The sequence below is a fragment of the Myotis brandtii genome, unplaced genomic scaffold (genome assembly GCF_000412655.1).
Source record: "Myotis brandtii unplaced genomic scaffold, ASM41265v1 scaffold317, whole genome shotgun sequence".
NCBI classification, from domain to species: domain Eukaryota; kingdom Metazoa; phylum Chordata; class Mammalia; order Chiroptera; family Vespertilionidae; genus Myotis; species Myotis brandtii.
In genome coordinates, this window is record NW_005362155.1 from 2,443,753 (window position 1) to 2,453,707 (window position 9,955).

The 9,955-nt window shown below is 59.5% G+C and overlaps 2 protein-coding genes across 2 annotated transcripts in view; one reads left to right on the forward strand and one right to left on the reverse strand.

Annotated features, from left to right (window-relative positions):
* CACNA1H (calcium channel, voltage-dependent, T type, alpha 1H subunit) overlaps positions 1 to 1,386 on the forward strand; it is a 51,155-nt gene extending 49,769 nt beyond the window's left edge. Inside the window, exon 37 of the mRNA XM_014542965.1 lies at positions 4 to 1,386. Coding sequence (XP_014398451.1) covers positions 4 to 575 — 572 coding nt within the window. The 3' untranslated portion in view covers positions 576 to 1,386. The remainder of the gene's footprint in view (positions 1 to 3) is intronic.
* A 2,981-nt stretch (positions 1,387 to 4,367) lies between these two features.
* LOC102258623 (tryptase alpha/beta-1) lies at positions 4,368 to 6,376 on the reverse strand. The gene is made up of 6 exons (XM_014542967.1): positions 6,226 to 6,376; positions 6,053 to 6,113; positions 5,712 to 5,883; positions 5,332 to 5,597; positions 5,013 to 5,176; positions 4,368 to 4,698 (listed from the first exon to the last, which is right to left on the reverse strand). Exons 2-6 carry the CDS (start codon positions 6,111 to 6,113, stop codon positions 4,534 to 4,536), a joined length of 828 nt encoding a protein of 275 aa, XP_014398453.1. The 5' UTR covers positions 6,226 to 6,376; the 3' UTR covers positions 4,368 to 4,533.
* Positions 6,377 to 9,955: the final 3,579 nt, after the last annotated feature.

Consider the following 9,955-nt stretch of genomic DNA (forward strand, 5'->3'; position numbering starts at 1 on the left):
GGCCCTCGGGGGAGCAGGGGGGAGGGGACAGCCGCCCTGAGCCCGGAGAGGTGAAGGCCCCAGCCCTGGAGGCTGAGCCGGCGCTGGGGTCACGCAGGAAGAAGAAGATGAGCCCCCCGTGCATCTCCATAGACCCCCCCGTGGAGGACGAGGGTGCAGCCTGGCCCCCTGCAGCAGAGGGTGGCAGTACCACCCTGCGGCGGAGAACCCCGTCCTGCGAGCCCATGGAGGGCTTGGGGGTGGACCCTACCAGCAAGGGGGAGCGCTGGGGCCAGGTTCCCTGCCGTGCAGAGCACCTGACCATCCCCAGCTTTGCCTTCGAGCCATTGGACGTGGGGGACCCCAGCGGGGACCTGTTCTCGGATAGTGGGCACAGGGTGGCCCCAGAACCCAGAGCTTCCTCAGGGGTCACAGCACCTGCCGAACCCCACGAAACAGAGTCTCCCATGCCCTCCAGCGACCCCCACGAGAAGGGATGGGGGCTGTACCTCAACGTCCCCGAGAGCCCTCCAAAGAAAGCAGGGTCCCCCCCAGCCAGTCCCACACCTGGTGACAGTGCGGATGAGCCTGTGTAGCTGGGGACACGAGGCCACACAGGCTTGGCACGGGGCTTGGGGTGTATCCAGTGGGGTGGTGGCCCCAGGCAGGGCCATGCATGGACCCCAGCTCGGGCCCTACGCTGGGCAGAGCAGCCGGGAGGACATCGGCCCAGGGAGAGGGAGGCAGACGCTGTTCTGGGTGAAAGGAGTAAGGTTAGCTCCTCAGACTGGGAGCCTGTCGGTTCAGGTTTGGTTTCTACGCGTTTGGCCGCTGTGGTCAGACTGCTGGCAGCCTGGTCAGCAGTCCCTTCACGAGAGAGGACCAGGGACAAGGACCAGAAAGCAACCAAAAGGAAAAGGTAGAGGCTGCCCGGCAGAGTCCCATCCTCACATCCACTTACTTTTCTAGGGAACTCACGCTTGGGGCCATTGTGCCCTCGCGGGTGGCAGCTCAGTCACCAGGGCCCCCGCAGCCGTGCCTCACCATCACTCACAGTCTGAGCGCCTGTCCATTTGTACCGACCTCTGCCATCGCTGTCCCTCCCCCTGCCCCTCCTGGACCCCTCCCCACCGTTCTGTCCAGAAAACACCTGTCGACTGGGCTCTGAAACGCCGATCGCCAGGGAATGGGAGCCACGCCCCCGAGGCCAGCACCTCCAACGGCCGCCCTGGGGTCTGAGCAGAGCCGTGCCCACGGAGGCCCCTTTGTTTCATTTTGTTTCTCTTATAAATTCAGGTTAAAGTTGCAATAATCCGATGCAGAAAATTCAGCTTAAGTTGAGGGCATGGGGGGCAGAGCAAAACAGAATAAACATTAACTTATTTAAGGAACAAGTGGGCGACCAGCAGAATCTCAGTCCCGCGCGAGGGTGGGCAGCTGGATGGTGACCGCCACCCCAGCAGAGTGGCAGGGTCCTCTCCCGAGCACCTGCGGCTGGTGGCCCATGGTTCCCCCACTCGGGCAGTTCGTCAAGAAAAGCTGAGATCATAGCAGCCGAGCACACGGCATTCACACGCGGGAGAAGCTGCATCTGACAATGTAGGGAGAAGTTGTTGCCAGAGCTTCTGACGGGGGTGGGTGCTGTGGGGGGATCCCCACGGGGAGAGCTTTCCAGCTGGGCAGTCGGCTTAGGGCTGCAGAAGGCACCCACTCTCGCTATCTCCCTGCGCTGAAGTCTTTGACCCCCCTAGCCCTGACCCTTGACCTTGCCCCATGTCCTGCTGGCCTCTCGGACGAGCTCCTGTCCATTTGTCCCGACCTCTGCCATTGCTGTCTCTCCACCTGCCCCTCCTGGACCCCTCCCCACCATTCTGTCCAGAAAACACCTGTTGACTGGTCTCTGAAACGCCGATCGCCAGGGAATGGGAGCCACGCCCCTGAGGCCAGCACCTCCAACGGCCGCCCTGGGGTCTGAGCAGAGCCGTGCCCACGGAGGCCCCTTTGTTTCATTTTGTTTCTCTTATAAATTCAGGTTAAAGTTGCAATAATCCGATGCAGAAAATTCAGCTTCTGAAGTTGAGGGCATGGGGAGGGCAGAGCAAAAGAGAATAAACATTAACTTATTTAAGGAACAAGTGGGCGACCAGCAGAATCTCAGTCCCGCGTGAGGGTGGGCGGCTGGATGGTGACCGCCACCCCAGCAGAGTGGCAGGGTCCTCTCCCGAGCACCTGCGGCTGGTGGCCCATGGTTCCCCCACTCGGGCAGTTCGTCAAGAAAAGCTGAGATCATAGCAGCCGAGCACACGGCATTCACACGCGGGAGAAGCTGCATCTGACAATGTAGGGAGAAGTTGTTGCCAGAGCTTCTGACGGGGGTGGGTGCTGTGGGGGGATCCCCACGGGGAGAGCTTTCCAGCTGGGCAGTCGGCTTAGGGCTGCAGAAGGCACCCACTCTCGCTATCTCCCTGCGCTGAAGTCTTTGACCCCCCTAGCCCTGACCCTTGACCTTGCCCCATGTCCTGCTGGCCTCTCGGACCAGGGCTTGTCTGCAGCCCCATGGTCCCTTGTTCTCAAAGCCTGATCTTGGGGATCTCTCAGGACAGTCACAGCTCAAGGCCAGAAACGTCTGAAACCCCAGGACTGGAGTCTCGCCAACCCACCCTCCCCACTGTCCCTGTCCCACATCCGTCTTGCAGTCCCACGATCTCCACCACAGATCTAACGGACACAGCATAGCTGCCCAGCTGGGGGCATCCCTATCTAACCATCTTGTCTGGCCAGGGCCTGATGACTGAGCTGATGGGGGCCTCTGGGAGGGACTGCAGTCTCCCACTCCCAGCTCCCTGCCCAGCTCCAAGTCACAGGCCTGGGTTGCAGGTGCCTCTGTGTCACTGATCCACTTTTAGGTGTGTGTGTGGGGGGGGGAGGGGGGAACCAAGGTACATGGAGGGTGAGAGTGAGGACGTGGCTTCTCGGGGCACAGACTTGTCTCCTTGCAGCGCCCGGCCTGGAGCTGTGGCTCGAAGGTGCCCGTGCCACATTGCCCTGACGCTGGACAGGGACGGCAGTGGCACCATCTCTGAGTGACGACTGCATTGAACCCGTCACAGGAACGGACCTGGAAGGGTGCCCTTGAGGAATGGGGAACTGCCCTCTGGCCAGCATGCCCAGCCTCTGAGGGCCTGATGTCACCAAGTGTGTGGGTTGGGGGCCGGGTCTAAAAGACCCAAGGTTCTCTGTGCTTCCTGGACCCCCAGTGACTTCCCTGGTCCCCACAGGATGAGCCTTCAGGGCATTCATCTATTTTAGGTTATTTGCCTCCAGCATTGAGACCCTGCTCATTCCACCAGCACCCCATGCATGGTTTCCTGGACTCCAGGCCTGCTCTTGAGCAAAAAATTCTAATCACCATGGGTGTGGTCCCCTCAATGACTGACAGGACTCCTCTCTGTGCCCATTTTCCAGGAGGGGTGGCATACCCCAGAGTGCCACCCTCGCCTGGACCTGGGGTGCGGGTCACCAGCATCCAGTGAACGTGGCCCTGCACCGGGCCCCCTCAGGAGGACCCATGTGGGCACACAGGAAGCACTGTCCCCCCCGCAGCCCCCCTGGCCCAACGGAAGGCCCGCTTGACCCTCCCTGATAAGCCAACACTCACTTTATCTGTCACTGCCGCTGGCTGAGCTCCTCGAGATCCCAGGGCCAGATAAGGGGAAGCAGGTGCCCGGCCTCCTCCCTGCTCCCCCAGTGTGGGGTCTCAGCCCCAGGCCCCACCATGTACCCTTCCTTCCTTGCACCCTCCACCGGAGGAGCCCCTGTCCCTCAGTGTCCCCAGCACAGCCGCACCGAGAAAAGTGTAAATGCGCTTGTGCAAGGTGAGCGATCCAGGGAGCTCAGCCCACGGACCGCAGCAGCAGCCCCAAGAGTGTGGGGCGGGGAGAGGGAGGGAGGGGGTGGTGGCCGGTCCATCTCTGCCTTCACACCGAGGAAGGACAGTATCTGGCTGCAATAAGATGACTAAGGATGAAAGGAAATGAGGGGGTTAGCGCTCCCCACCACGGTGTCCACAGCGCATGTGCCCTGACCAGGAATCAAACCGTGACCTCCTGGTTCATCGGTCTACACGCAACCACTGAGCCGCGCTGGCTGGGCAAGAATTACCTTTTCAATGTTCTGTGTTGCTTTATGTGACCTGAATACACATGACCACTCCCCAAGGAGACACAACTCCAGGCACCAGGGGCTAGGGAGGGGGTGTCCCCACAGCAATGCCCAGTGCTCAGGGCCAGGGGTCCCCACAGTGACACACAGTGGCTGTGTGGCTGCCCCTGGAGCCCTCCCTCCCCCTCAGTGCCGCCCACAGCTGGACACACGGCCACAACCACATGTGCTCTTCACACACTTTAATGAGGGGCAGTGCCCACCACCCACTCCCTGGGCTGGGGGAGCTCAGGGCAGAGGGCAGGGGGCAGGAGAGGTGGAAAGGGCAGACAGCTGGGCAGGAAGCAGTGGTCAGGGACAGGAGGGGGCTGGGTGGCAGCCCGAGGGACAGGCTCAGGGCTCCTCGGGGACGTACTGGTGGATCCAGTCCAGGTAGTAGGTGACGCGGGTGTAGATGCCGGGCTTGTTGGGTTGGCCGCAGCCCTCACCCCAGCTGACCACACCCGCCTGCATCCAGGTGCCGTTGACCTTGCAGACCAGGGGCCCTCCAGAGTCGCCCTGTGGGAGGAGAGGGGTCAGCAAGTGGCTGGAGAGGCGGATGGGGTGGGGAATCCGGGGAGGACACGGGCCCACCTGGCAGGCGTCCTTCTTCTTGGCCCTGGCACAGATCATGTCGTTACGGACGATCTGCACGTTGTCCCCCGTGTAGAGGCCGGTGTGGTATTCCGCGTCACAAACACTGTTTTCCACGATGGGGACCTTCACCTGCTTCAGGGGGTACGGCGGTGGGAGGGGTACTGTGCGGTGAGAGGAGAGCAATCGGCACCAGTGGCGAGGCCATCACGGCCCCGAGCCTGAGGACACGGGCCCACCTGGCAGGCGTCCTTCTTCTTGGCCCTGGCACAGATCATGTCGTTACGGACGATCTGCACGTTGTCCCCCGTGTAGAGGCCGGTGTGGTATTCCGCGTCACAAACACTGTTTTCCACGATGGGGACCTTCACCTGCTTCAGGGGGTACGGCGGTGGGAGGGGTACTGTGCGGTGAGAGGAGAGCAATCGGCACCAGTGGCGAGGCCATCACGGCCCCGAGCCTGCTGTCGGGATCCCTCCCCCAATGGAACCCCAGAGTTGGGTGGGTGGTGTGACTGGTCCCCACTCCCCAAGCCCCCCAACTGTGCCTGACACTCACCTCCATCGCGCACATCACCCCAGCCTGTCACCCAGCACGGGGTCCCCGGGGGGAAGGTCTCCGAGGCAGGGGGCAGAGCGACCAGCTGGGCGATGTGCTTAGTGCTCACGGGGTCGTCGAGCTCCAGCAGCGCGATGTCTGCCCCGTTCGCAAATGAGAAGTAGTTGGGGTGCACGATGACCCGGTTGACGGGCAGCAGCTTGTCCTGGTAATAGAGGTGCTGCTCCCGCAGCTGCACCCTCAGCACTGAGGGATCTTTGATGTCCCTGGAGGGAGGGGCACCTACTCAGGGGACTGAGCAGCCTCCTGTTCACCCAGGAGGGAGTGTGGATGAAGCCCAGGCCCACCCCCCACCCCCATCAGGCCCCATGGACACTCACGGTCCCAGGCAGTGCGCAGCGGTCAGCACCCACTGGGGGTGGATGAGGGAGCCCCCGCAGAAGTGTATCCAGTAATGGAGTTTGAGTCTCAGGCTCACCTGCCAGGGCCACTTGCCTTCAGGGGCCTCCTGCCCCCCGACGATACCCACTCTCTCCAGGTCCTGGCTTGGGGCTGGGGCAGGAAACACCCTCAGGGCAGAACAGGACACAGCCCGGCCCCTGTGCCCACACAAACCTGGGCTTCTGTGAGCCCACCACCCGTGGTGGAGCCTGTGGGGTGAGGGGCAGGGACAGGGGCAGGGACAGGGACAGGGACAGGGCTGAGCAGGGTCAGGACTCACCAGGGGCCGCGTGGCCCAGGCTCAGCAGGAGGGGCAGTGCCAGCACCAGCAGACTCAGCATCTGGAAGGAGCCAGGAGGGGCTGCCTGACCCAGGGGGGCTAAGCCAGGCGGGCGTCTGCAGGGTGTGGGTGCAGATGGAGTCGAGGACCCGGGATGAGGGGTCAGTTGAGACCCGGAGTCTGAGGTCCTGCTGCTCCAGATGTGAGGCTCAGCTACTCAGTGCACGAACCCCAGATGATGGGGTCTGGAGGGGGTGCTTACCTTGATCGGTCCCTGCTACTATTGCCCAGCCCACTCTTTCTTTCCCATTTATCCTTCCAGATCAGGGGGTGGGGAGGTCAGAGTTCAGAGGTCAGAGGAGGGGTTGCTGGATCCTCCAATCCAGAGTGGAGGAAGTGGATGATTCAGACAAAGGCTTCCATGTGACATATACCCCCCCCACCAGGCACCCATCTGGGTACCCACAGGTCACATGGGTAGGGCATGCAGCCAAATAGAGGACAAGCCACCACCACTCCACCGCCAGTGGTTCCTGCCTCCTGGACTCTGGTGGCTGAGATGCCTAGTCCAGCCTGATTCGGGTTGGGGGGTGGGGGGCGACCAGGCCAGCAGGGGAGTGCCGTTGGGGGCGAGCAGGCTGGCAGGGGAGGGCAGTTGAGAGCATTAGGCAGGCAGGCAGGTGAGTGGTTAGCAGCCAGTGGTCCTGGATTGAAAGAGGGATGTCTGACTGCCGGTTTAGGCCCGATCCCCGGACATCCCCTGAGGGATCCCAGATTGGAGAGGGTGCAGGCCGGCTGAGGAACACGGCCCCCCTGCACGAATTTCGTATACCGGGCCTCTAGTTAAAATTATAAAACATCTAGGAGAAGCCGTAGCAGAAAATCCTCACAACCTGGAGGAAGGCAGAGGGGACTCAAAAAAGAAAAAATTGATAAATGTGACTTCATCAAAATTTAAAACTTACACACTTAACACTCTTAAGATAATAAAAATACAATCCACCCCCGGGAGAAAAAGATTTGTAATACATGCATCTGGCAAAGAACTTGTATCCAAATTTATGAAGGAAGGAAGGGAGGAATGGAGGGAGAGAAGAAAAAGAAAAGGAACTCTTACAGCTCACTAAGAAGATACCCAACCCCATTAAAAAGGGGGCACAGGCTTGTGCTGATAGCTTATCAAAGAAGCTGTTCAAATGACCCAGAAGCAGATGACAGGAGGCTCATCCTGCTAACTCAGCAGGAAACTGCAGTCTAGATGGTTGTCGTTACACACACACACACACACACACACACACACCCGCAATGGCTGGCATGTTTTGGGCTCTCTCCACTCTTCTCCCTCTCCCTCCCTTTCCTTCTGAATGGAGCAGCCCGAAGCCTGGCGGAGGGCAGGGCAGGTAGGCGTCTGGTTGGGTTGGTGCTGGGGACTGGGCTGGCCCAAGTGGGGTCAGAGTCCACTGGGGGGGAATTGACCAAAAAAGACAATGCCTTAAGGGCAGAAACCAGGTCTCACATGCCAGAGAAGGCAGGCCAATGTGAAGAGGAAACAACTGGAATAAACTGGTTTGGGGTTGGGGAAGGCTCGCATTTCAATATAGATATAGAACTATAAAGGTGTGGGGGCATGTACGTGTGTGCGCATGTATGTGCGCTCGTGTCTGCCAAATGCATGTGCACGTGTGTGAGTGTGTGCATGAGCATGCACGTGGGTGAGTACACGTGTGCACATACACACATTCTCTGGCTCGGCGCCAGAGCAATCAGCAGCATCTTGGATCTGAGTACCATTTACCGCTGAGAGGAGCTTGGCCACCCGGAGAGGTGACGGGAGGTGGAAAGTAGAGGGGCCAGGGATAACCCTGTGCAAGGACTTACTCAAGGAGAGACGGAGAGAGACCCCCACAAACACACTTCAACAGGGATGTGCCCACATCTTTATCGGTAACAGCCCAGACAGGAAGCAAGCAGACGTTCAGCAACAGCTGAAAGGAGAAACACACTGCGGTAGTTCCTGCAGCGGGATGCCACCTGGCGATAACAAGGAACACACATGCAGAAGGTGACAGAACATCCACCTGCATTGCCAATGCATGAAACAAGCTCACCGGGGGGGCGTGTGGCCGACCTGAGCCACTTTGGGAACGAGTGGCGACTGTAAGACTCAAAGCGCAGGGACTGCACGCAGCACGGTGCTCTGGTTGACAAAGTTAATTCCCACAGGGGCAGGGTGACAACCCGGTACTGCTACGCTGGCAGTGAGCAGTGCAGCGAATGGATGGAGGGTGTTGGGGGTTGGTCCTCCCTATTGGGGTGGGATGCTGGGACAAGCATGGAGGAGGTGTGCGATCCCTGTGGTGATGGGTTAGAACTGGAGACACAAGTTTGAGGTCTTGATTAGCTTGATAAAGATCCATAAGAAGATAGTTATGCATATGTGTCTATACACCAGTCAGTGCACACACATTTCCTTGTTCTCTCAGCTGAGGGCCTAGATGCAAGGACCCCCAGAGCAACCAGCACCCTAGGGCCCAGTCTAACAGCATCTCCCAAACAAGGAGCCAGGGTCCTGGGAGAAATGGCTGATCTAGGGCTGAGGCAGCCAATGTTCAAGATGAGCCAGGTGTCTGAGAAGCTGTCACAGCCCAGAGGACCCTAAGGAGATGAGGCAATTGGATGTCACGTGGGATGGAATCCTGGGACAGAAAGAGGCCATTGGGGGGAAAGGAAGGGCATCCGAATAAGCCAGGGATTACAGTTAGTATAGTGTATCCTATTGGGTCATTAGTTATAACACATAAATCATACCATTATAAGATGTTAATATAGGGGAAATTGGGTGCAGGGTATAAATCTAAACCTGTTCTAAAATGTAAAGGTATATTTCTAAAAAAGAAATACAGATAGAGAGTTCCAGACCCAACTGAGCCTGGCAGAGACAGCGCAAGCCCTGTGCGGAGTGTGGCCTCAGCCGCCCCCGGGTCCCGTGGTCTCCACTACAGATCAGACAAACACATCACCAGCTGCCCTTCCTAACCATCGCCTGTCCTGGCAGGACCTGATCGCTGAGCTGATTAGGGGGCCCCGGGAGGGGCCAGGCCTTTCCTGCCCCCCTAGCTCCCAATCACAGGCCGAGTGGGAGGTCCCTGTAGGTCAGTGATCTCCTCTCAGACCTGGGAGAACTGAGACATGGGGAGGAGTTTGCCTGATGATCCAGGACCAGTTATCTCAGGGCACGGACCTGTCTCCTTCCCGCCAACACCTGCCAAGAGCTTTGGCTCAAAAGTGGGTGTTCCACGTTGACGCTGGTGATGAATAAGGGTGACAATGGCACCACCCGTCCAGGCCTCCAGGGGCCTGATGTGGCCCAGTTTAGGGGGTGGGGGTGGGTCTGCAGGAACACAGGTCACCCGCCTCCTGGACCACCCGGTGCCATCTCCAGGTCCCCGCAGGAAGGGAGATGGGGGCCCTCACCTGTCCCACCCCAACTAGCCTCCAGCACTGGGACCCTCTCTCCCCACTGGCAGCCCATTCTGCTTGGGAGGCAGCAGGATAGCCCTTCCAAGATGTCCTCGTCCTCACCCCTGAGCCTGCGACTGTGGCTCATGGGGCAGAGGCTTTTGTGCACATGACTAAGGTGATGGCCTCGAGATAGGAGTTTCCTACGCCATCCGAATGGACCAGTGTCCTCAGATGAGTCCTTACAATCACCGAATCTTCCCAGCTGTGGGCAGAGACGTGAGGACGTCGGAGAAAGGCTCCCGGCTGCCTTTGGAGATGGAGGACAGGCCAGGAGCTACAGAACTTGGGGGGCCTCTAGAAGCTGGAAAAGGCCAGGAACGGATGCTCCCCTGGAGCCTCCAGGAGGAATGCCGCCCTGCCCACACCCGGACGGTAGCCCCG